This window comes from Musa acuminata, chromosome BXJ1-5, assembly GCF_036884655.1.
Source record: "Musa acuminata AAA Group cultivar baxijiao chromosome BXJ1-5, Cavendish_Baxijiao_AAA, whole genome shotgun sequence".
NCBI classification, from domain to species: domain Eukaryota; kingdom Viridiplantae; phylum Streptophyta; class Magnoliopsida; order Zingiberales; family Musaceae; genus Musa; species Musa acuminata.
The window spans coordinates 3,175,112-3,200,579 of record NC_088331.1 but is presented as its reverse complement, the minus strand read 5'-3'; the positions used below and the strand labels follow the sequence as shown (position 1 = coordinate 3,200,579).

The 25,468-nt window shown below is 38.7% G+C and overlaps 4 protein-coding genes across 9 annotated transcripts; 1 reads left to right on the top strand and 3 right to left on the bottom strand.

The window, feature by feature from the left end:
* The first annotated feature begins 59 nt into the window (after positions 1–59).
* On the top strand, positions 60–3,350 carry LOC135673020 (U-box domain-containing protein 35-like). Its single transcript, XM_065181689.1, has 5 exons — positions 60–1,249; positions 2,009–2,315; positions 2,581–2,699; positions 2,819–2,934; positions 3,008–3,350. The coding sequence occupies exons 2-5, from the start codon at positions 2,063–2,065 to the stop codon at positions 3,237–3,239; spliced, it is 720 nt and encodes a 239-aa protein (XP_065037761.1). The 5' UTR covers positions 60–1,249; positions 2,009–2,062; the 3' UTR covers positions 3,240–3,350.
* Positions 3,333–8,024, bottom strand: LOC135673018 (serine/threonine-protein kinase D6PK-like). Of its 3 annotated transcripts, none has more exons than XM_065181684.1 (3): positions 7,695–8,024; positions 5,683–6,648; positions 3,333–4,537 (listed from the first exon to the last, which is right to left on the bottom strand). In XM_065181684.1, the coding sequence occupies exons 2-3, from the start codon at positions 6,630–6,632 to the stop codon at positions 3,673–3,675; spliced, it is 1,815 nt and encodes a 604-aa protein (XP_065037756.1). In that variant the 5' UTR covers positions 6,633–6,648; positions 7,695–8,024; the 3' UTR covers positions 3,333–3,672. The 3 variants fall into 3 exon arrangements, with proteins under 3 accessions (XP_065037756.1, XP_065037755.1, XP_065037758.1); XM_065181683.1 differs by having other exon boundaries at positions 5,683–6,877; positions 7,695–8,023; XM_065181686.1 differs by having other exon boundaries at positions 5,683–6,636; positions 7,695–8,023.
* A 5,344-nt stretch (positions 8,025–13,368) lies between these two features.
* LOC135673017 (zinc finger protein CONSTANS-LIKE 9-like) lies at positions 13,369–19,372 on the bottom strand. Of its 4 annotated transcripts, XM_065181681.1 has the most exons (6): positions 19,215–19,364; positions 18,753–18,811; positions 17,526–18,126; positions 16,584–16,811; positions 14,835–15,157; positions 13,369–14,159 (listed from the first exon to the last, which is right to left on the bottom strand). In XM_065181681.1, the coding sequence occupies exons 3-6, from the start codon at positions 18,108–18,110 to the stop codon at positions 14,030–14,032; spliced, it is 1,266 nt and encodes a 421-aa protein (XP_065037753.1). In that variant the 5' UTR covers positions 18,111–18,126; positions 18,753–18,811; positions 19,215–19,364; the 3' UTR covers positions 13,369–14,029. The 4 variants fall into 4 exon arrangements, with proteins under 4 accessions (XP_065037753.1, XP_065037750.1, XP_065037752.1 ...); XM_065181678.1 differs by lacking the exon at positions 18,753–18,811 and having other exon boundaries at positions 19,215–19,372; XM_065181680.1 differs by having other exon boundaries at positions 18,753–19,366.
* Positions 19,373–22,125: 2,753 nt separating this feature from the next.
* Positions 22,126–25,439, bottom strand: LOC135673016 (cytochrome P450 724B1-like). The gene is made up of 9 exons (XM_065181677.1): positions 25,196–25,439; positions 24,272–24,596; positions 24,043–24,195; positions 23,719–23,961; positions 23,553–23,636; positions 23,395–23,473; positions 23,139–23,245; positions 22,738–22,862; positions 22,126–22,511 (listed from the first exon to the last, which is right to left on the bottom strand). The coding sequence occupies exons 1-9, from the start codon at positions 25,399–25,401 to the stop codon at positions 22,409–22,411; spliced, it is 1,425 nt and encodes a 474-aa protein (XP_065037749.1). The 5' UTR covers positions 25,402–25,439; the 3' UTR covers positions 22,126–22,408.
* Positions 25,440–25,468: the final 29 nt, after the last annotated feature.

The window sequence follows — 25,468 nt, the reverse complement described above, 5'->3', positions numbered from 1 at the left end:
GGAGTCATTAAATGCCTCATACTTTGATCTGTTAGCAATTGTCAATGCTTGCAAGTTTAATGAAAGCCCTTTGTAGTCACACCTAGATCTACATTACTGCATTTTAAGATGTTATTTGACAAAGCTTGAATCCAGATACAGGTAAATACTCGATCTGATCCATGGCCATTAGGGAAGAAAAAGGAAGACATCTCAGAGAAGGAAAGAACAATGTCTTCAACCCACCTCAGTAAAAGTTGGCATCAAAACCCATCACTTGCAATGCATTCACATCCAACATTTAGTGTTAGGACATAGCAAACAAGAAGTGGCAGACATTAAGTAAGGTAAAGCAGAAAAATTGACCAACTCTCTAACTCTTCCTGGTACACTTTATTACCATCCTACAATTTCTCTAGTATTGAGAGGCAAAAAAAAAAAATGGCAGAATTCTATGAAGCTAAAGATTGTGAGACATACTTGTTGGGGTGCCTTCTGCTCTCCAACACACTGGAGCACAAGTCATGCACCTCATCTAATTGGATCAAGGGATTTAGTAGGTGAAGACTAGGTTAATTCTTCATCATTCACATCCCATCCTCATAAATTATTATACCAAATAAGATTAGATGATGGTGTTCCTATAAGAGAATCAAGCATGGCTTCCCTAACATGTCCCATCCTAGCTTCTCTGCTCCAAACTCCCAGTTGATTGACACCTCAAGAACAGCATGATGGCATAAGTAGGTAAGATCACTTTCAGAAGAATAGAATCTACCATGGGAGAGATGAAATCGAGGTGGGTTGTTTGCCTTGCGGGGTATGTGTCAGCACAAATCCCCAAAGTGGCAGTGTACAATCTTAAGCATATCTGACAGTTCATTAGGCCTTCCTTCCTTCCTTCCTTCCTTCTCATGGTTATTTTCCAGTTCAAAGATCCCTGAAACAGAAACCTTTACATCAATTGTCGGTGTGCAAAGATTCAGCAGATCGATCTGCCACCACATCAGTGTGACAGTGGAATGGCAGCATTTGGTCCCCATTCCCTTTTGTTTTGTGGAAAGTAGTAAGCATCGGACCTTAAAGAGTACTTCCTGATCTAAGTTGGCAGATCTAATAACACAGGACTATAAAATTCCCCCACATGAGCATGTGATTGGACTCTTTCCAACATCGACTCTGAGAGGAGGGAGCAGAGCAAGGAAACTAGGGTTCCTAGCAGATGAATGCCGCAGCATCTCGGCAACAACAATTCAACAGCTGCTGATCGGTATGAAACTCTATATCATAGCTGAAAATGCATGGATCAATTCTTCATAGTCTCAACACCTAATTCCAACAATCGATCACTGTCATGTATAATCGAAACCAATGTTTGATGACTGACTTTAGGAAAGAGTACCAAATCTATGAGGCTCTTACCTTGGACTTTTTGGACTAATTTCTCCAAGAATATTCCCCATAATTCCCTCTCGCTGAGGAGTGGATATTCCTCTTTCAGGCAACTCAATGTTCAAACAAGAAACACAAAAGTCTTCCTGATCGATACGTTCGCAATTTTCAAACCAAGGAGAATGAACTTCCCATCCCTTTATATCAAAGTCAAACCTTTGTGGGACACTCTTTATTTATGAGACAACGTTGAAACAGTGAGGGCGACAAAAACTATATATATATCGTATATTCTTTCAAAAGAAGTACGATAGGAACAATGCATTGGGGACTATAGAATGAATACATTTCGATTGATGGTATCTTGCTGGTATATACGTAGCATCTGAGATGTATTATTAGACCTGATTCCTTTGGACCATTTGATTAAGGAGTTTAGCTCTTGGTGAAGAGAAAGAAACATCCAAAGTATTTTAGCACAGAAATATCCCCCTCGAAGATCTTGTCTTGTTTGGACTTTTATGTATTATGTTACGTTGACCATCCCAAACACGATCTTCTCCGATCTGCTGCTTCACAGAAAAGTCGAAGTAGATAAGAATCGCTGCATGAATTGATCCCATTCCTTCTCCTGCAGCGCTCGCCAGCGGTGGGATCGATGCAGTGACGCTCCGGTATCACCGTGGATCCAATGGCGCAGCCGATCAGGAGCGGCGGCAGCTGCGGGGAGATCGAGGAGCTGGGAGAGACGATCGACGACATCGTTCCTGGCAGGGGGAAGCCTGTCGTCGTCGACGTCGACGACGACGTTTACGTGGCGGTCGGGAAGGGGAGCTCGAGCATAGTTGCGCTGTCGTGGGCGCTGATGCATGCCGCCACCAAGCCTTCCAGCTTCGTCTACCTCGTGCATGTCTTCCCTCCCGTCCATCACATCCCAACTCCATGTGAGTCCGCCATGCCCCCTTCCTTGCTCCTGCTGATCCTTCTGGTTCGACGCCTTCTTCTTCTCTTTCTCTTTCGGTGTGATGGGTAGTAGCACTTCTTACCAACCAAATCAAGGTTACTTGATTTCTGTGATCTGCGATAGACATCAACACAATCTCTTTCGATGCCGATCATAAGACTTTTGTTGTCAAAATGCAAGTTTTGTCCTCATCCATCGACCGTATGGGTATCGAATGTCTTCTGATGGATGATTGTCCATCGTAGTAGGACTGCTACCGAAGGAGCAAGTGAGCCAAGCACAGGTGGAGTCCTACATGCATCAAGAAAGAGTTAAGAGACAAAACATGCTGCGCAAGTTATTGGATCTATGTCAATCTTTTGAGGTAATTTTCTCATCGCATGATTGATATTTAGGTTATGGAGTTTCAAGGAAAGATGATAAGAGTGAACTTGCTGTGTCTAAATATGTATTAATTTTTTCTTCATTTTACATAAATATCAGGTGCAATTTGATACTTGCCTTATTGAGAGTGATCAGATTGTAAAGGCTGTCACAGAGCTTATTCCAGTGCTCCACATAAAAAGATTGATTGTTGGGACCTCTAAATCCAACTTAAGGTAAATTACACCAATAAATAAATACTTGATTAATGATCATGCCAAATAAAGCTTTCATATGACAAACACACAGGAAGTGGAAGAAAGGAAGCTGTAAAGCAGTACAAATACAGCAGAAGGCACCTGCATGTTGTGAGGTCAAGATCATATGTGCTGGAAGACAAGTCTCAGCTCCTGATCAATCCGTGTCATCTTCCCCAGCTTCAGATAACCCTCACAGTGATAAGAACACAGATGGTGAGACAAGAAACAAGAAGACCAAGGACACAGCAGACTGTAGATGCATACCAGTAAAATTATTGTGATCTATGATTACTTTCTGCCTGCTATCATTTGTCATGATAGGGTGGAACATGAGATTGTTCTATATAGTAAATTGTGTGTGATAATAATAATCCTTCAATAAGTTTTAGCAATATCATTTGTCAAAGAAAAGGATCATCATCATGAGTTTTTGTCTCCACAAGAATGATATAGATTCTGCGAATATCTAGCATGGGAGAAAGAAAGTCTTGTTCATTTCTAAGATGATTAAGAAAACATCTTCTCTTGATCAACAAAAAGGAGAAGATACTTCAGCATCCATTTGATTAATCGATAATACATTTGGAAAAACTGTGGTGCAGCTTTCGGCTTAACGGAATTTTGACAAGTTATAACAAAATTGCAATCCTGACACCTTTAGTAACACCATGAGATTCTAGCACTTCAGCAGATTGCTCCAATGGAGATGAATCACTAGAAGAAATCAAATTCTAGATAGTTGTCAGAACATTTCTGATTAGCGGTAGCTGCAACTTTTTCACCCGTCGATACTGTCGGTTTGGACAACCGCTCAATGTCAATGGATTTTGGGATCTCGGGCGGACTTGCACAACGTATCAGTGCCCAGTTAACTCCCTCAAAAAAAGGATGCTGTTTGATCTCTGAGGCCCCGCGTTTATATGCAAACCGATGCTGAGGCTCTTTCACGAGCAGTCCCCTTATCAGTTCTCTGGCAGCGAAGCTCACGGTCGGGGACTCTGGGAAGCGCAATGGTTGCCCGACGACATTGAACAGTGTGGCCCTGTTACCTGATCCCTTGAATGGGGTCTTCCCAAACAAAAGCTCGTACATGAAGATGCCAAAAGTCCACCAGTCGACGGCACTTCCATGGCCCTCACCCTTGATGATCTCTGGCGCCAAGTACTCATGCGTACCGACAAAAGACATTGACCGGGCATCTGTGGGCTCTGCTATGAGTTCTGGCAATGGGCGAACCTGGTTCCCAATCTCTGGTTTCGATTTCCTGTCTTTAGATATGGAGAAAAATCGTGGACCAAAGCAAGTTGTAGGTGCCACACAAGAAGGCTGGATACAGGATGGCTCGATACAAGCTGGCTGGACACAGTATGTTGGATTGTTCCTCCTAAATGATTCAGAATCTGGATTGGAAGACTTGATCAAAGTCGGCCTTACTGTGCAGCGAAGAGAGAGATCAAAATCAGAAAGCATGATGTGTCCATCCTCCCGCACAAGCACGTTTTCTGGCTTGAGATCACGGTATATGATTCCAAGCATATGTAGGTATTCTAGTGCCAGGAGGATCTCTGCTACGTAGAACCTGCATTTTAAGAATTAAGTAGAAAGAGTGATCAGTGAAGAGCAGAACACCACAGATCTTGATGCCCTCACTCATTAAAAATAGCTCAGTAGGTTTTTATTTACTAATCATGCTACCTCAATTTAGTATCTGGTCTCTAGTTCATAGTCATCATTAGTTTCAAAAGATAACAAAACAAAATTAAGTTTCACGGACGTCATCGGCATAACATGGTACTCTTTTCAGCCTGCATGTGATCGGAATTCTTAAACTTTAAAAGGTGTGAACCCTTCTGCGGGTCTAGTTCAAATATTGGGATTCAGTCAACTGAAATTATTCAGCAATAAGAACTTGGAATACTAGTCTACGGATATATCAAGCAATGTGGATAAACCAAAATAGCAACCTTTAAGTTGACTAATAATCTAGCCAGCATTTTGACAGATAATGATATGATGCATGTGATTGGACCAACCTCCAAATATTTGTTCATACAATAAACTACACAGCAGCAATACTGCATCTTGAAAGTAGCTGATACCTCAAAACCACTTTTTGAGTAACATAAAAGCCAAGAGAATGGTTTCAGCAAATTTGACTCCTGTTTATGTAACATAAATTCTGCTTCAACCAAAGTATGATGTTTGAATTCTAGAGAAATCTCCAGAGATCAATCAACCTACAATTTATGGACTTCTAGTACCTACCATGTAAGACGAGAAAGAAATGTTTACTAATAGAGAATAACCTAATGATGAGCAAATGGATTTCCTCATTGCACTCTCATTTCCAGTTTCATGGCCCTTTGCTCATTCTGCTTCATTTTCCTTTCAATTCAAACCAATAGAAAATTAACTTAAAACAAACATGTCTTATTGCCTCCATAATCATTTAAGTGTCTGAATCAATGCTTTGAAGAAAATGAAAGTGAAAGAATCAAGAAAAGCATAAAGTTAATAAAGATACTAAAAGAAAGATGTATTATTCAGCAGTGTCGACATACACAAACTTGATTCACATGCATTGGCTGACCAAAACAGATCAATTCAAAAGGACTTCAAACCTATCGGAAGCAGGTGATGGACCAAAATAGATCAAATAAACCTAATTTATATTATGAAAACAGTAACCCCAAGTATAATAAGAAATTGAAGTGTAGAATGTACTTCACAGCTTGTTCTGAAAAATGTTTCCCGGGCTGCCTCTGACGAAGTGTGTGCAAATCCCCTCCTGGGCAGAACTCCATCACCAAACATGAGAATTTATCCGTTTCAAAGTGCGTATAAAGTGTTGGAAGAAATGGATGATCCAGAGATTGTAATATCTCCCTCTCTGTCTGAGCTCTAAGAAGTTTCTTACGACTAGCCAGTGAACCCTTATCCATGAGCTTCATTGCAAAAAAACTTTTTGTCCCACTCAACTCTGACAGATACACGCTACCAATATCACCACAGCCTAATTTTTTTAACAACCTAAAATGGCTTAAACCCAGAACCCCATCTCGTGAGCGGATCATCTTTATGGCTTCCCATCTTGAATCATTTGTTTTATGAGGCTTTGTTATGCTGCTACTCAAGCTGCTACATGAGCTCTCATCACTGATGTCGCTGTTTGTACTAGGTCTGCACATGCTGCTTTTCCCGCTGTCAACAAAGTCAGCTGTCAGACTGCTGGTTCCGTCACTAACTTTAGTGGATACAATAATATCATTTCCACTCTGTTCAGAGTTCTTTCCTTGATCTCCATTAACATAGACAACCACCGTAGTCTTATTGACTTCTGTGGAGAGTCCTTGTTGCATTGGTTGTTTCTGACTATCTGAGGGAAGTGTATCACTAGTTTCAGAAGAAATGATGGCCTTTGTATGAACTTTGTTTTTCGAAGTGTCAAAAGATCCCTTCTGATGATGTGTCAATTTTTTATCTTCTTTGTCATCATTCACAGCACACTTAGACTCAGTCTGATCCACAGCTACCACTTTTATGGCTGTAGCAGAATCTGATTTGCTCGGCTTCAAACTTTGTGAAGGTTTACAGACATTTGGTTCTATTTTACGACTTCCAGGTGCTTCAGGTTGGTGCTCGGGGCTGGTTTGCAAGATTGTCCTCGAAGCCATTGATCTATACGCAACACTTGTTCATGTAAGAGAGGAATGTGATCAATAAGTTGCTTATCAAATGAACCAAGATTTGCAACATTCAAACAAAGAATCAAATGTTTCTCTGACAACACATAAAACACGGTCGGTTTATCAAAACAATCAAGAAACACTCTCCTATGAACCAAAATTTATACAGAGATTTGCTGCATTGATAGCCATGGGAGTATCTGATCAGTTGTTTCAAGGTGGAAATATGTGCACTGCACAAAAAGATGCACAGCATGAATTAAGCGACTGCCGTCACAAATTAGGGACTCGAAAGACATAATTCACAAGAAAAAACTCAAAAGGAAACCCGTTGTAGAACATATAGCATAGCAAGATCATCAAACAAATGGAAAGTTCAAATCAGGGCAATTAAGAGTAGAGCAGCGACATCATCCATATCCAATCCTTCAGCGATGTGAGGATGCATCAAGATCCACAAGCAGATTGAACAAGAGCTATGCATTTTAATACACTACGATGTACATAAACAGAGGCTTTGGATATCATAATGTGATGCATCTGAATGCAAAAAAAAGTGTAGATAATGCACCTACGGGGAAAGATCGAGGCACAAATATTCCACAACGGAGAGGACCGTCGATCACATTCGACCTCAAAACAAGGATAAGGATTTTTTTTGTTGTTTTTGACGAAGGACCAGATGCTGCTCGGATTAGGGCGCCAGCACCTCAATAAAGACCCAAAAAATCCAGTAATGCAAAAGAAGAAGGAACAAAATAAGGAAATCAAGGATCATGAACACTACTGATCAGGCCAGCCACAAAAAAAATGCGATCTTTACACAACGAGAGATTTCGAAACCCCGGAATAACCAGAAAAGGGGTTTATCAGCGGGAAACCAACAGCAAGAGAGTGCTGTTTCCAGTGCAATTTCCCGATCATTAACAACGGAGCACAAAGAATATATCTGAAACCCAAATCCAAAACCGACGAGGAGAAGGCGCTGAAACCGACGGGAGACGCAAGAGACCAAAGAAGAACCGAGTGCGAGAGAGGCCAAAACCACACCTTGCGCCAAGCCCACAACTTTAGGCCTTCAGATTGGCAGGCAGTGAGATAGCTACCACTTCCTGGCCTCGGCAAATGAAGAGACTGAGAGCTGGTGAGGAATGGAAACAGGGTAATGGTGATTTGCCGAAGAAGCGAAGAGCATTAGAAATGGGGCAGTTTCAGAAAGGTTTTTGGATGTGTGGTGTGAGTCCAAAAGTGCATGGAAAGAAGAGAACGGTGACAGCTAAAGTTAAGCTTTCTTTTCTTTCTTTTCATCATCCAATTAGTCCATTTTTTCCTCGTCTTGTCTACAGTGCGCCACTCAATCGCCCTACTTCAAGTCTGCACTTCCCATAGATTGGTCCCTCTCTCTCTCTCTCTCTCTCTCTCTCTCTCTCGATCGATGGGATTCCTTTTAATGTGGCACAGTTACAGCTCTCTACATCGACTGCTCATTGACTCTCGTTAGCACCCAACCTATCCAGAGAGGAGAAAACCATCCCAGTTGGACTGAATCACCACCAAAATAGAAGATTTCACGGGTGATGTGGTCTCTCACAGATCTGATGATTAGATCCCATCTGGCCAGATCTGTCGGAGGTGAGGTGGGCCACCTAAATAGCAGAATCCAACGACAAGCTCAGTGCCTACTCCATTCTTTCTGGTCTTTTGCAAGCCCTCTGTTTCAGATTAATTATGAGTAAATGACTAATAAATTATGTTTTGGTGATTCACTAGTACGCATAACGATCAAAAAATAGCTTCCTTTGCGTGATTTAAAGAACATAACATCATCGACCGATTAGGATTACTCTGCTCACCAGTGCTGGTTGATTGCTTGAACGCTGTGGGAGGCGGTGGGTGCTGCCCACCCGACAGCCATTAAATTTTGATTTATGATGCCGCAGTCCTGCAAAGCTTGGTGGTGTTCCTCTCGTTTGACATTTGCGATAACATGGCTTCTTCTTCTTCTTCTTCTTCTTTCACCTGTTACGGATCTCCTCCAGCTTCTGCAACATGAAATGGAAGTGTTCTTCTGTTTCCTTAATTGTTGTTTGTTTCTCTCTTTTTCTCCCCATATATATAGCAACTGCAGAACTTCTATATTCCATAGCATAATTCACCATTTTGCATAGCGTTTTCTTCTGCTATATATAAAGCGCACGAAATGCCAACAAAAAAAAGTGTCTTCTTTTAGCAATAAAAAAATGTATTCTGCAGCCGTTTGACAATAAAAAATCGCCACTGAAGTGTTTTGGAGATGAAAGCTATTTGGTTCCTGAAATCTCTTACTAAGCAATGAATGTGCTTTTAGCAACAAAGAAAATATTTTGCACCTTACTTCTGATGCCTTTCTGTCGGCAGCACAAAATGAATCTTTCGCAACAAAAATTAGAAGAAAAAAAAAAGGTATTTGCAGATATTTCTTAATGAATTGACAACAAAACTGTGAAATTGTCACCAAGTGTTTTGGCAACAAAAGCTCACTCTCTTTTCCAGTAGTAGCTATTTTCAGAAAAGAAAGCTGCTTAATATCTGAAAGCTAGTTTTCAGCGACAAAAGAAGAAGTATTTTTGGCAACGAAAGTTCATCAGTAAGCTATTTCTTAAAGAAATGACAATGACAGAAGCATATAATGAATGCACTGGTGAGAGAGAGAGAGAGAGAGAGAGAGAGAGAGAGAGAGAGAGAGAGAGAGAAAGAGAGAGCTCTCTTTCCAGTAGTAGCTATTTTCAGAATAGAAAGCTGTTTAAAATCTGAAAGCTAGTTTTCAGCGACAAAAGAAGTATTTATGGCAACAAAAGTTCATCAGTAAGCTATTTCGTAAAGAAATGACAATGACAGAAGCATATTATTAACTGGAGAGAGAGAGATAGAGAAAGAGAGCTCTTTCCAGTAGTAACTATTGTCAGAAAAGAAAGCTGTTTAATATATGAAAGCTAGGTTTCAGCAACAAGAGAAGAAGTATTTTTGGCAACAAAAAATCATCAGTAAGCTATTTCTTAAAGAAATGACAATAACAGAAGCATATATGGCACTGGAGAGAGAGAGAGAAGGATGAAGATAAGTTTGAACTTTGGAGAGAGATGCAGCAACAAGATTCAAAAGGGTTCCAATCTGACAGCTGCCCAAGCAATAATCCAACAGTGGATTTGCTTACATTCATCTGCAGTGTTAGGACACTGTTTGGATATCTATGGGAGACCTGCTTGCCTCTTCAACTATAATGTCAAAATTATCTTTGTTTGGTGGTGTATAACTTCAACAAAAACTATATATATATATATATATATATATATATATATATATATATAAAAGCTTATATCCACAAAAATATAAGCCCCAAAATATCCTTTGCTAGCATACTCTGTTTTTTTAGCTTCACTAAAGGTTTATTATTACAATGAGGACATTATTAAGTATGTGTCCACTAATTCCAATAGGAACAACTTCCATCTGACTGACTTCATGCTCTATCAGCCACACTATTCTTGTGGAGGTGCATCTTTTAAGGTGGTATTAGGTCAACGGCAGGCCATTAGGAGGCATTCTCTAGCAATCATCATCTCCTTGGGTACAGTATTTAGCCACAATAAAAAAGGGCTACAAGATTCCATGTTTGTCTCCAACAATGTCTTCGATACAAGTAAAGCCTGCATTGGTCAATAACATGGATCCAGCATTATTATAATCCATTGGTTTACACAACAAACAAAATCCAATGTATCCTATTGCATAGAGGATTGTACCTCAAAACATAGGGAGATTTATTACTGTTGTTGAGCATCTCTTGACTCTCCTCCTCAGCAGTGCAGAAGCTCCAAGGCAGTGCCATCATCAAAACCTGTTTCTCTTCCTCCTGCAGGGAACTAATTCAAACTTGTCAACATAGGCATCTTAGAATAAGTTGCATTTTGTGAGATGAAATCTTGCAATCACACAATTCTGCAAAATCTATGATCTGAAATATCTTGTCCATTAATAATAAGAGACTGTCACGGTTTTAGAAAGGACCAAAAACAAAGTCTAGTTTATCTATGCACAACAATATGCCTGAAGATTTCATGGCCAACAGAGATTGCACATTAGTCAAACTTTCCAGATTAAGGTTTAGGATTTTGATGCTGGCTGATAAAAACAGCAATACTGAACAATTCAGAGAAAAAACAAACTAGAATGACAGCCTCCCAACAGAAGAAAACACAATTTATGGGAAATTAAGATTGCCTGAATCCTACATAAACCCACCCTGAAGTTCTTTGAAACAGAGATCATCATAGAGAATAAACTCAATGAGAATAAACTAAACAGATAGTGATAATGATAAAAGCTGGCAATATATCCCAAGACAATAGTGCCAAGATTAGTGCATATGAAACAATTCACTGTAGAATTGTAGGATATAAACTTGACAGTCTGGACCTCAAACAAATGCTAGAATTATGATTTGAAATTGAGATCCAGGCTCCAAGAAAACACTCCCCCCAAAAAAAAAAGTGAAAATTTCATTTGCTAGAACCAAGTAGTGATTTAAATGTAAGTTCTAACATACAGCAAGTGCAACAGGAATTGACATGTGGATGCAAATACATCATCACAGACAACCCAGCAGTCTGAAAGAATGGGCTTCTGTTCCATAACGAGTGAAGGGAAAAATAGAATATTAATACAGGAATCATTGCATGTTCTTCCAAAAGCACACATGCATTGTGAAGGTAGTGTCAACAATCCAAAATGTTCATCAAACATATGACACTGTAGAGGCTTTAAATATTGTGATCTTATGTGATTTAACCATGATAAGCCTCAGAAGCTATTATTAATGGAAGAAGTAGCCGTGTTGCCCATCTTGACACAGAATAACAGCCAGGTTTACAGAAGAAAAGACTTTAATCTGAATAAGATCTCCAAAAACTGTTGGCATCAGTCAAAACTTTTGCTGGTTGCAGCCAAGATGAGGGTCCTCTGCAGATACTGTGCTAATCTGGCCCTGCCCCGATGCCTCCACAGAACAAAACATGATGCCCTTTATAGCCCTTGTGCAGTTGTACTTTCATGCATCCAGCATGGCCTGGTGTTCAGGCTCTTCAAAAACATGAACAGATGAGGTGAAGGGGACCAGCAATTATTTCACATTCAATATTTTCAACCAAATGGATTGCATAAACAAGTTTCATACATACCCACAACCAAGCTGCCAACAAAAGTAATGCAAAAATTAGCTTCATTGTGATTATTAGGAGTGACATGACTTCAGGGATACAGCACTGTGTGCTGTGCTTGGGTCAAGCATCCAAGTGACATGCTTTCACTTGCTGAAGACACATGATGTCTGAGGTAAGAAGTGTCCAGACACATTTGATGGCTATTTCCAGCTCAATGTGGTTATAAAAGTAGAAGAACATTTCTCCTAGTTCTTTCCATCAAAAGTGAAAGTAATAAAATAATTGAATAGCAGGAGGGATAAAAAGTAAAATAATTTGTAAAAGTAATAAAAATAATTTTAGATATTTAATTTTTTATAGTTAATTTGAGTTTATTGATTGGAAATTAATGGAAGAAACATACATATATGTAAGATTTAAATATATTTCTACAGGAATATAATATATGTGCAATATTAGAATATGGAGGGATGAATATACTATTTTCAAAAATTGAAAGGATAAGCAGTAAAAAAACTCAATTTATGTTTTTATTTATTGGCAAAAGCCTTCTTTATAATTATTGATATTTTTTTATACCCACTGAATAGTTTCTTTGTGAAATAACAAAGGACAAAAGGTGTTTGAGGAGGACCTTAATACATTAAAAATGAAAATAAATTAATAAAAAAGATTTTTTTTATTGGGAATTGCTCCCATTTCAGTGATTCTTGTTTGCTTCATTAGTTGGAATGTTTGTGTTCATTTTTGCCAATCTACTCATTTGTTGTCCTATAAAGCCAAAAATTGGTCAGTGTGGACACATTAAAAGGAACATGAGTTCTATTTGTGTCAATTTTTGTGTGACAATTGTAGACTTAATTACTAGGCTGGCCAAATTGAGAGAATTAATTCTAGGCAGTGGCTGGTAAAAGATTGCATTTGATGTCACTCCATAGACAAAACTGAGGAATATAAAGTAAGCATGTGTTTTAGACATAAATTGTATGTTGTGGTGTCTCTAAATTGATCAGAGGAATATAAAATAAGCAAGTGTCTTAGATATAAATCATATGATATGATACCTCCAAAGCTTATCCATGGTTCATTGTGGTCATTTGACTTTTGTCAGTTATATACCACACCATCATTATACATATTACTAAAATCCATACATACTTGCATATGTAACAAAAAAATAAATTTCTTCATTGAGATCAAAAGCGCATGCAAACACATTACTGATAGTGCAATCATACAAGCAGAATCATGTATTAAAAAGGAGATAATATTCAACATGAAAAAGAATTAGCATTTATAAGGGTTCCCTCTCATAGGACAGGATTCAATAGAACACCTTGTGAGCATGTCTCATGTATGTGCATCTTGTAATCCATATACATAGAAACACATATATGAAAGAATAAAAGTTCATAAGAAAATAATGAGAATGAAATATCGCCAGACAAAATCGCAAACAAAAGGAAAGTGTGTCTTTTGGGCAGAATTCATTCAATACCACAGCACTTTTTGAGAGACATTAGAGCTGTACAACCCAAGTTATAGGGCTTCAAAGTTTTAAACAGATATGAATAGTGTGACAATTATATTATGTTTCTACAGTCACTGGCACACAAACCAATTTTACAGACTCTCCAAGAATCTTATTACATAAATGATCCTCTTTTACATGTGAACTGATACAAAGAACTGTCTGTCAGTTACAAGAGTATGCTCCACAAATTCAACATGAAAAAAGTTAGAGAGATATCCAAAGATCTGAATTGGAAACCTAAACTGGGAGCAGAATGCTGCAGCAGGTCATGCATAGCATGGCTACCGGTCCTGAGGAGAATCAGAAGAATATACTGAAACAATAAGTGAGGAAGAAGATGGGAAGGAAGGAACCCAAAGTAAGGGGGTTGAGGTTCAAGGAAAATACTGTTCGGTTAGTTTGAGGCGGAATAGAAAATTATGCACTGGCTTTACCCAAATTGTAGAATATGTACACACCATTGCCTATCAGAATGAATATGAAGACCAGTTTTTACCAGATCATATTGCTGGGCAAGATGGTGATGGAGAACTCATACTTCAAGAACATGCCCTGATGGCTTTTGTTTTCCCAAAGGAAGCACATTACTTGCAAGGGAAGCGTGATATATGTCAGTTTTCATTTTCCCAAATTATTTATCATTGACCATGCTCTTAAAAGCTTCTTGTCTGTGCAAGTGGATCATAATCATACGCTTCACCAGCTTTGACAAACCTCCCCTTTACACGCCTCCTCACATCTGCCATAGCCTTGCGAGAAGCGTACCTAATTTTTTTCTCAAACCTGTTCAGAAGGCAAGATAGATGTTTCTGAGAATTTAATCGGACATATCCGTGAAATATGTTAACCAAGAAATTACAATTTCCATCCAGTATCCATCAATTATCTGCATTGAAAATTTAATTCAATTGGATGCTGCAAAATGTTGCATCAGACATAACTTCAACAAAAGGAGGATGCAGAACTTGACCACATTAAATGCCAGATAATTTAATTTTGACTTTCATAAGGCATGTTTCTCCAAAATCAAGTTTTACTTGAAAGTTGCATACTGGATAAACAAGCAATCTATGCTTCATTGTAGGAACTTACATTACTCATAACCTAAAGTGATATGCAAATCACAATCACCAGAACTTATGCCCAAAATAACAACATGTATAAATTATTCGTCATTGTTTTAAGTCTTTATGAGAACATTTCCCCTGCGATATATGGCTGTGGCTTAAAAAGCAGCATCCAGAAGTATAAAATTTTAAAAAGCATGGCTGTGGCTTCTAGGCTACATTGTAGTTTCAAACACTAAAGTTCCATGTGCGGCTATAAATGATTTTCCACAATCATGTAAGCCCAGCCATCCAGAATTTTGTAAGGCATTGATTTCAGTTCATTTGTTGGCACATCACAGAGAAGAATATAACCAACCTTTTGATTGAAATTCTCATAGTTAGTACTTACTTGCGTGCTTTCTTTTTTTCCTTGTAACGCATCACAGCACTATCCCTGCTAGCTGTAGGCAATTGGGAATTCTCAGGATCCGCTGGGAACCATGGAGGTTCACCCCTAAAAGGCACTGATGACCCCCCACAATCTTGATAGTCTCCGGCACCGCTTTCACCAGTCAAACCAGAAAATGAAAGGGATAGACTGAAGTGAGCATGGCTTGCAGAAATAAACAGTCTCGAATCTGCATTTTTTCCTCGATTTGACATCACCGAATCAGCAGAAACTGCATTACTACGTGTTGCCAGCATAGGATTAGGCTGCCCAGCAGATGATGCCTGAGAAAGATGGCAAGGATGATGTCAACATTTCCAATAAACAGAAAACCATAAAAGTGAAACAAAGCTTGTCAATGTTAACATAGGCAAGTTATATATATATGTGAATAGCATTGTTATGAACTTATGATAACATAGGCAAGTTCTGATAATATGTGAACATAATTGTTGCAATCAGCATTCAGCTTTACTGAGTACCACGCTCTTTAGCTTTGAAAATTTTACATAAGCTATGGGACTGGGGTCTTCTGACTACTGTAGGGTAAAAGCTAGGAAAATTGTCACAAGATTGATAAAAGATTGGCACAAGCAATTTAAAACAATTAATAAGAAAATAGAGTTATGTATTTACATTCAAATCATTCTTAAATCATGTTATCCAAAGTAGGAATTGAGTCACTTTGGTGCATGATTGCCGCTTCATGCCACACATATATCCTATCATCCAAAGTGTCCACTGAGCAACACCCACCTCACTCAAGTAACTTCACATGAAAAATATCAGGTTTCTAATGGTACCGCCTTCTCATAATATAGGACTCTTTTTAAGTTGCACAACTAGAAATTTAAATGAAAAATACTAATGTAAAGATACATCAGTTTGTGAAACACAATAAAACTGACTAAAATAAGGAAATGGGTGGAAACAAGCAGGGCGTGTCAATCAATTAGGTCATGATAAGTTAATCTATCCTGGCATGAAATCTCTATTGCAATATATTGGGCATATTCAGGTAAAAATACATAACGTATAGGTTGAACTCTATATGCCGTCAGGTCTCAAGATAACGCAGTTCAAAATTACACTGGAACAGTGAGAACATAAAGAATAAATGATACTGAATCAAGATGTACTTGTATTCAGTGAGTACCAGAATGAATCAAGACATACTTGCTATTCTACCAGTCAATTGTAGTGAATATGTTGATAAAGCAACATCATGTCATTTACTGGCATGGTTGCAGCAGACATGAAAAGAAAGAAACACAAATGTTTAATGTCATCCCCTTTTAACTTTCATATCTACAAAGCAGTTAGTTAAGGATTCTCACAAACTCATCTGTTCTAGAGCATTGTTGCCTCTTTTTTTTTCACTTTTATCCGGCAATCTTTGCAGCAATAACTACAGAGGACACTACCATGATGAAAGAAAGAATCTGCTTAAAACCATCTCTTCTTCCCTACTCGACAGAAAGTTGAACCAAAAATATTATGCAGTGCAGGATGCACAACACTAGTTAATGCATAAATCTAAGCTTGCAAACAACAGAGAAGCTAAAGTGCTGATATTGAATAAGTGATGACAATAGAATCTGATGAGCTAGTGCTTGATTTTGAAAAGGAAATACAAACAATAAAAGAAGTTTGTGGTTGCTGATAAAAAATTAGAGACAAAAGTGCAGAAGAGCAAGCAGCAAGATGTACCTCTCCAAAAAATTCATCCTGGTGGTTCGAATTGGCAGCAGAAGTTTCCCTCAAATCAAAAAAACTATCTATGCCATCATCATCATCAAAAATATGATTTATTTGGTTATGAGACACACCAAAAAGTTGTTCATAGCTTTGAAATGTCATGTCGACATCATTCACATTGAAATCCTCACAGAAATCATCTTTGCTGAATTCAAAATCTTTAGTCCCAACACAATCTAGCTGAAATCAGTTAAAAATTTATAAGCAATTGGCATCAGTGTAAGAAGCCAACATTGGAAAACATTCAAGCATAATTCTCAAGGGTAAATTCCATTCTATCTCTCCCGGACAGTGCATCCAAAATCTAAGTTATGAAACAGTTTATCGGAAATTGTTATTATTCTAAGTGTTAGAAACTGGTTGTATTTGTTAATAAAGCATATACTACAAAGTTATTAAGCTCAAACGAAATTTCTGCAATAGCTGCAGAGTCAACTTCAAGGACACCAGACTAGGGAAGTTGCTTTAATGATAATGATAGATTATAGTTTAAAAGTATTTTTGGTGTCAAGGGAATACCTAAAAGAGATCATTTGTCAGTGTCACAGAGACAGAGGAGGTGCAACACAAGGTTATAAAATGCTGAGGGGGTGACAATCTGATAGATTGATAATTTATGGATCCAGAGAAAGGGTACCCTTAAATGTATGTTATATCATGCAGACTAATTGTTAATGCAAGTAACAGCTGCAAACCTTTGGTGGCAACAAGCAATTCTGGAATATAACATGCTAGCTGATTGTTAGTATCAGGTTTGAAGTGGGGGAAAGCATCTTGAATGGCAGAATTGCATTTCATAGTAGATAGTATAACAGATTTTTGTCAACAGAAACAATCATCAGTATATTCGATAATTTGGAGCCAGTTAAATCTAATTTCAAATGTCAGATGCACCTTAGGTATAGTTGAATCCACTGAACCAGCTGTCTGATCAGCAGTAGAGGGCAAAGGACATATTGCAGGCCGTGAAGATCCAGTCAGGGGATTGAGCTTATCTACAACTATTGGATCTTTCATCTTGCCTACACTGGAAATACCCAAGGTACTGTTGCTTTCTGGACGTCCCCAGCAGTTACTAATGTTGTTCTCACTGATGGTCATCAAGCCTAAACCCTTTTCACAGTCAGGCTCAGCTACAGGAGGGAACTCCTGAAAAAAGGGCCAAATTCTTGAAAGCTCTGCTGCTGATGGGCAGCCTGAATAGCAGTTTATTGTCTGCCTTTTGTGCCCTGAAGCGACGCCTGATCCATCATGACTATTCCAATCACAATTTTTACAAAGTGAAACACTTTCTTCAATGCACCTAATAACAGCTGGTTGTGCACTGCATCTGTCACACAAAAGAGTGCGCAAGTGGCGCCGAGAAAGTGCATTTGCAGAGTGGACATTGCGGTCGCATGACAAGCACAAAGAAGCAGCATCAGATCTGCAGTAGATGATAGATCTTTGTTCCCCACAAAAATCACAGAGATGATTCATGCTTCCTCACTTTCAGCTGCCAACCAGTCAAATCAAATGCTGATTTGAGAAAACTGATATTATTCTTTAACGAAAATTTTCATCATGTTGGTGTTGTCAGCATACTCTTGAAAGTTTTGACCAATAACAGCATTTTCCAAATAAAACACACTAAAATTTTAACTACTTGGATGGTTAAAACTGGTTAGGTTTAAAGTGCATTAAACAAAAAAGAACTCAAGTTGTACATTTGTGAATCAATAATGTGTCCTATATAGTGCATTTGTAAAGCAGATTTCATAACAAAAACAGACAGATATGGTTAAAGCTAAGCTCTAAAACTCAAATTGCTTATATGTAAATATTAATCAACATTGTTGATCTTATTTCAATAAAATTGCCCACTTAATAATCACCCAAATATTCAAATTCTTTCAGTTCACTAATCCCAGTTTCATAATCTACAGAAGGGTAGTTATAAATAGAACTTCTTATGATCTTGGAGACCGCTAGTAACATAAAACTCTCCAAGCTGATATCTGAAACCAATAGCGAAAAGGGCAAAAGCTAAAAACAAGCCACGCTAAACGTTGAGGAGCAATTCAACTACAACAGCAAACCAACAGAAATCTCACGCCCGATAAATTAAAGAATATTAGGTACCTTTTAACAGTACAACCAGTTAGTGTGTCATGCGAGAAGAATCTTTGAAGCCAAAGAATCTGAAAAGAAAAAAATGCTTCTTTTACCAAATTTGGATTCGATCAAATCCGAAAAAAGAGAAATCCCAAAAAAAATCAAAAAGGAATTTCTTTTTCCCGATAAATTATAAGACGAACAATCCATCATTTGATCCCCCGTCATTGTTCCGTAGTGGTACGGCTCGTACGAAATCCACATGAGAAACCAAGAAGCATTAGTGGTCGAGGAGTCGGGTTGGCAAAAGAACTGCAGAGGTCGTCCAAACCTAGCTACCCAAAAATGCAAGTGAAAACAACTACCCAAAATATGACTCGTTCCACACGACATCCAGGTCCACATGATAACAAGATCCAAAAAGAAAGAAAACGCGGTTATCGATTCACGGCGATCTCATCGGAAGACGAAAAAGCTTGTTCTTGTTACCTCGTCTTCGATACGAAAAAGAGAAACGAGGGGGTAGAAACCCGCAGCGAAAGACGAAGGATGCGAAAGCGAATTCGCTCAAGAGAGGAATACTAGAGAGATAGGAGAGGTGAGGAGAGGAGGGACCGAAAAGATAAAGAGAAGAAACATGAGACGACGAGGGGGCGGGGGCGGAAATACCTTTGCCTACCCGTATAAATCGTACCTGCCCCCGTGCCGTCCTCTGGATTCATAACACGTGCGGGACCCGCAAATACTCACAGTTTTCGGGTAAACGTGGGCAGGAGAAAACGGGTGCCAATAACTTTTGCTTTTCTGTCGAGAGGCTACTTAAAAGTTTGCTATCAGTATATTATCATTGGGAAAATATCCTCTTTCTTAAGGAAAATATTATATATATATATATATATATATATATATATATTACATATTTATCAAAATAAAGGCAAATGAAATTAAGACCCAATAGAAACTGGTTAATATATAAAAGTAGGTTTAAAATATATATCATTTAAGAATAATAATAATAAGATAAAATATAAAAATAACCAAATACAGAGACCTTCATGTGGATTGTAGTTTTTTTTTTAATTCTTCTACTAAAATACTATCAGTGTATTAAAAAAATACTTTGGTTAAAAAATATTATAATTGAGGAACTTGATCGATTCATCGTTCGGATAAGATGCTCCGATCTAAATCAATGGATTGATTCATTCAATAGATTAATTCATCAAAAAGGACAAAAGCTATTCTTATCTTATCGAGAATATCATGAGAAATATGATAAAATGGAGATACATATAAAATTATGACTTTTGCATGAATTTATCTTTTATATTTTCGATAAGTCTCGAGATAAGAAATAGAGGAAATCATGTTGCGGAATGCACCCTTTCCTTCTCCCTCTATTGGATTCTCATTCTCTTCCGTAGATAAGCCTCTTTCTATGAGTTTCTTCTCCCTCACTTTGTGGATATATGAATGTTAGTTATGGGTCGAAGAATCTCCGTACAATAAGAACTTGGGGTTGTAGATCAGTTTGAGATGAAAAAGATGATAATATTTGATTGTTTTCAAGAGCTTATTTTTATTATTTGTTTTCTTATTAGTAAATTTGGTGTTCTTTAATCTAAATGGATGGTTGTATGGTACTTGAATCCATGATAAATTGGGAGAAAAAGAAAAGGCAAATTCTTGGGTTAAAGAAAAAAATCTAGATGAGATGTTGGGGTCATGGATCTGAGGGATCTGAACTTTGTATAATGTATTCTGATTTCACAAGAACAAATGAATTTTATCTTAAGGAAAAGTGTTAATTAGTTGTAGCTCTATGGGAATCCAGGTGAAATCTTCTACTAAAAGTCATAAGCATTAGTGTGATTCCCTATAGATATTGAATGTTACTGTCCATTTTCTTTCATCAGTTTTCCTGTTCTAATCCAGCCAAGTTATTTCGATCATAAAATCATTTGACTCTCATCTTGGTTGAGATTGAATAGATGAAAAATATGATTTCATATTGATAGTTTCCTATTTTCAACTTCTACAAACAACAAGTAACTTGAATATCCCCAATTAACAAATCATTGTTATTTAGATGTATTTTTCTTAGTTTATATTCTCCTATCTTTTACTTGTGGATTTTAGATGAGTAAAATAGAACAAATCTAGTGTTCTGATTCTCCCATCAACTACGAGGGTTCAGGGAGAGTCATTCTATGTAACCTTTCTCTTACAAATAGAGTCCTTACCTGAATTTATAGGGTATCCTTGAAATACTAACGATCATTCTCATTTTTTATATTCGACCACTTCTTCGATTCACTTATTTTGTATGATAAAATACACTAATTATTTCATCTATCTCTTCCCATTTTATATCAGTTCCTCACATTCCCTATGGAAGTTCAGAACATTTAGTCTTTAAGTGATCTTTGCAAGGCTTGTTTTTAAGCTATTTGGGAGGCTTTTATTTTGATTATGATACTGTCTAAGATTGTATGTAGTTGGGTTTTTGCCAGATGACAGACTGCTGGATGGATATAAGATGAGACTCTGTAGTTCTTTCTGAAAAACTATGACTGTGGATCTTGATAATGGTGTTCACGCCAAAAGGTTTCCTTGCGATGTCCATCGTTGCCCTTCTCAAATTTTATTAGTAATTCCTCGGTTCTTCTGCACATCGAAATTGTATTTTGTTTGAAGGGTCAGATGCAGAAATCATTTAGCAGAGCTTGGGAATATGTGAAGAAGACCATTATCTGCAACATTAAATAGCAAACGAGAGAAAACCTTTGACAATTCGATTAGAAACAGTGAATTCGGGACATTAAAGGATGTTGCATTTGGTAGTACGGCTAATGGCTTGAAGGATCCATGTACTTTGTGCCACATCATTGGGCCTTGCAACCTGTTGCTGTTCTCATTTCCTAGACTCCAGCTTCATCCGAGTTCAAGGTAAAGAAGCAAAAACATATATACGAAATGCATGTGATAACCACATCTGAGTGAAAGAGAAGAGAGGCATTATGATGTCTGAAGCTGTGACCATGTTGTCGAAGCAATCAAATGTTAGTCTCCGCCTGTCAGTGATTGAATATAACTACATTTAGTATGGTCAATACAGGAGGTGAGGAGAAGGGTATAGAATAGGAGCAGTTCTATGTCTTCACCATGGCATGGATGCAGCTATCAAGACATTGGCTAGAGATTCACGCAGTTATGCTTCTGGTATCTAATCTAACATTTCTTTTTTCTTCTAAGTTATCTAATGTTAGTGTTCAATTTCTTTGTGAATGATCTGCTCCTTCGTTCTGTGGCTTTGTGGCATGAATATCTAATGTTTGATGATCGTACTCTTTGTTATGCCTGTCGTATACTGATATCGATCTTGGCACACAAGCAAGGCTTTTCAATGGCCATCGACAGGAGGAGCCAATTTACACTGCAAATGATGGTTAAAGCTACACAGATTTATACAACTCTCTTACATGTTATGGAAACTGGTAGAACAACAGACATAAACATGGAAGGATCTGCAATCTGCTCCGACGACGACTCGCGATCCGAGAAAACATGGCTGAATCTGATGCTATTGCATGATGAACCTGGAACAGAGGCAGTGTGGCCATGCCCTGGTGGTGGAGTGGACACTGGAGTGGAAGACTAGCCTTTTGCTCTCTCCTCCTCGGTTAATATTCGGATGGCACCTGTTCAATTTCCAGCGGTAATCCTCTTGGGAACTCCACGTAGGGGTAAGCCATGGGAATGTCTTCTTCGCCTTCCAGTTTCCATCTAAAGAACATTTTTCATGGCAAAAGTCAATTAAAGCAGATAGCTTGCACGCTTTACTTTGAACAAGGCATCAGTCCGCAAACTTTAATTGCGTAATTTGTTGTAGGAAATTCACAATTTTTATTGTGATCCAACATGGTGAGGTCCTGGAACTCACCAGAATACCAAGGAGCAATCTCAGGGTTACGCCAGAAACATTCTGGAGGCTGATAGATATGTGAATTACCTGAAATTGAGCACCATGAAGTGGAGGAAGAAAGCAACCTCCGCTTTGGCAAGTTCAGATCCTGGGCAAAGCCTTGGCCCACCACCAAATGGAGTGAACTTCTTGGTTGATGTTTGGTTGTAACACTGCTCACAATTTGCAACAAGAGAGATGCTCAATCAAATCAGAATAAAGATGCTAGATCTCATCAGTGTCTCATAACATCACCATGCAAAAGTTAGGATGGCATCAAAACCCAAGGCATGACACTGCGGCTTCGGTGGATCACTACGTGTTGCATCAAATTATTTCATTGTGAAGAATATATACCTCCACTAAGTATATTTAAATGTTTCTTTTAAGTTCATCATCCTCACTGATACAAGGAAGCATGTATTGTTGTAATGTAACAGCTAAATTACCTCCCATCTCCAGGGGTGAAACTCTTGGGGATTTCCATGAAGGGAAGAGTCTAAATGTACTGCACTGAGGACGGGCAGGACCTTCCAGCCACATGGGATCAGATACTCTTGCCAAGAAACACACAAAGGTTGTTCGTCAGAAAGAGATTAAGACAGGCAATAAAGCATTTGCAAAGGATGATGATCTACTGCATGTAGAGTCATGTGAAGACCATATAGGAAGGAGTAATAATATAAATCACAAGTGGAAGGACACCTTTGTATCTGACATCCTTGAGAGCCTTTCTGTGAACAAACTTAACAATGTTTCCACATCTTAAAGTCTCATTTATGACCTGAAAGGACACACCCACACCAATTACTCCAGTAGATGGTGCATAATTTAATCTCGGAAAGGAGGCTCTTCTCACTTACATGTTGGGTAAACTCCATTTTCTTGTAGCCTTCTGAGTTCAAGTACTCATCCTTCTTGTTGGCTCTAATGGACTGGTGTTCTGACTATAAGCAACACAAAAGAAAAGGGTGTTTTAAACAGCTACGTTTGATGAGAAAAAATACCTGTAACACCACAAAATCATACCTTGAGCTGCTCCAGAGCTGATGGACATTGCCCGAGAAAGTAAACAGCCATTGACATCAGCAGGGAGGTGGTCTCATAGCCACCCAGCAAGGAGTCCAGCAAGAAACTGACCTTTTCCTCCTCAGACAAATTACCAACTGATAGGAGTTCATCAAGGAAGTCACCCTTCTGACTGGAATCCCCTCCGTTCTTTCTTCTTTCTTCTAGTATGGCTTTCACAGTTAAAGAAATCCTAGCTCTAGCCTGTAAACATAGAGTTGGAGTGAACAAATGGTGATGAGATTACTCTGAGACAAGACATGAAAGAAAGCAAAGAAGACACACCTGAACAGCTTTGGCATATGAGGTTCCTGGGATGTAGAGGGGAAAAGAAATGAGACCCTTCATAAAAGTCAGGAAGTCCTCAAGAATTTTTGCAGTCTGTGGCTCATCTTGTGACAACCCGAGGACTTGTTTCACTATGACACTGAAAGTGAACTGTGTAAAGAGAATGCAAAGCATTAGACTTGCATACCAGTAGCAGGTGCCCATGTTACGAAGCTTGTGTTCTAACCTTTCTGGCCTCCTCACAGAAGAAGATCCTCTTCTTGTCCTTCCATGAGCCCATGACTCGAAGAGCGATTCTCTCTATATCATTGAGATATCCAGCTCTTGCCTTGGTGGTGGTGACCAGTGTCAAGGCCAGGTTTCTCAGCTTCTTGTGGGTGTCACCTACCACCACAATCATGGAAGACTTGCCCAGTATGCCATGTATGGGTTTCGGGTAGCTGCACTGGAACAGCTTCTCCTCGTTCTGGAGTATGAAGTGGTTCAGCTCCTGGTCACAGGAGACGATGGTCGGGGTACAGAAGAGCTGCGACTTGAAGACCTTCCCATACCTGCACAGGTGAGTCTACAGTCACCTAATCTTTCCCATGGCTTGCTTTCTTCGAGTAAAGTTATTTAGTCAGCAACATTTACACTGCTTGACCATCATGCGAGGAAAGAAAGTAGATGCATGCACTCGAATACTTTTAGCTCTCCACACATAACAGCTTAGCCATAAAGGAGATGACCACATCACATACGTAAATGTTCTTGACAAATTAGATATCATTTTCGCAAAAGAAAGTTCAGAATTAGATGCCATATTTCGTCATTGAAAAGTAGGTAAAACGAATGTGTTCGAGATATCTAAGATGCAATACGTACTACGGAAAAGGAGCGTCTTTTCTCTCATTGGTGAGAGAACCCAATAGATCGACTTAGATTGCAAATGCTTCGAGAACAGTTTCTTTCTTATCGCAAATGGAAACAAAAAAACGGAGAAAAGGAAGAGGGCACCATGGTGATTGATTGCTGGGAGAAGGAAAGGGAGACTGGGGAGGAGAAAGAGACGATAGCCATGCAAGAGCATGCTACAGTGAGTGTTGCAGTCTCCTTTATCAGAGAAGTCTGATCTTGCAAGGAGAGTCAGTCATACGAGAAGAAGATTTACCTAGAACAATGGTCTTCTAAGAAACTTCCAAGAGCATATGAAGCATGTGGGCTCAAAAACCTCAAGGTCTCGCCTAACAAAGGCCATCCAAAGCTCCCCCTTGGAGCAGCTCCAAGATTCAGTAACAAGGGAAGGAAATGGTTCAACACCACAACCAACATCACAATGGATCCCAGGAGAAGAGCAGAGAGCAGCCCTCCCTCCATCACACACTGCGAGGCCAATTCTCATCACAAGAAGCCTTGCAACTCTCCTGGGTGGAACCGAGGAGGC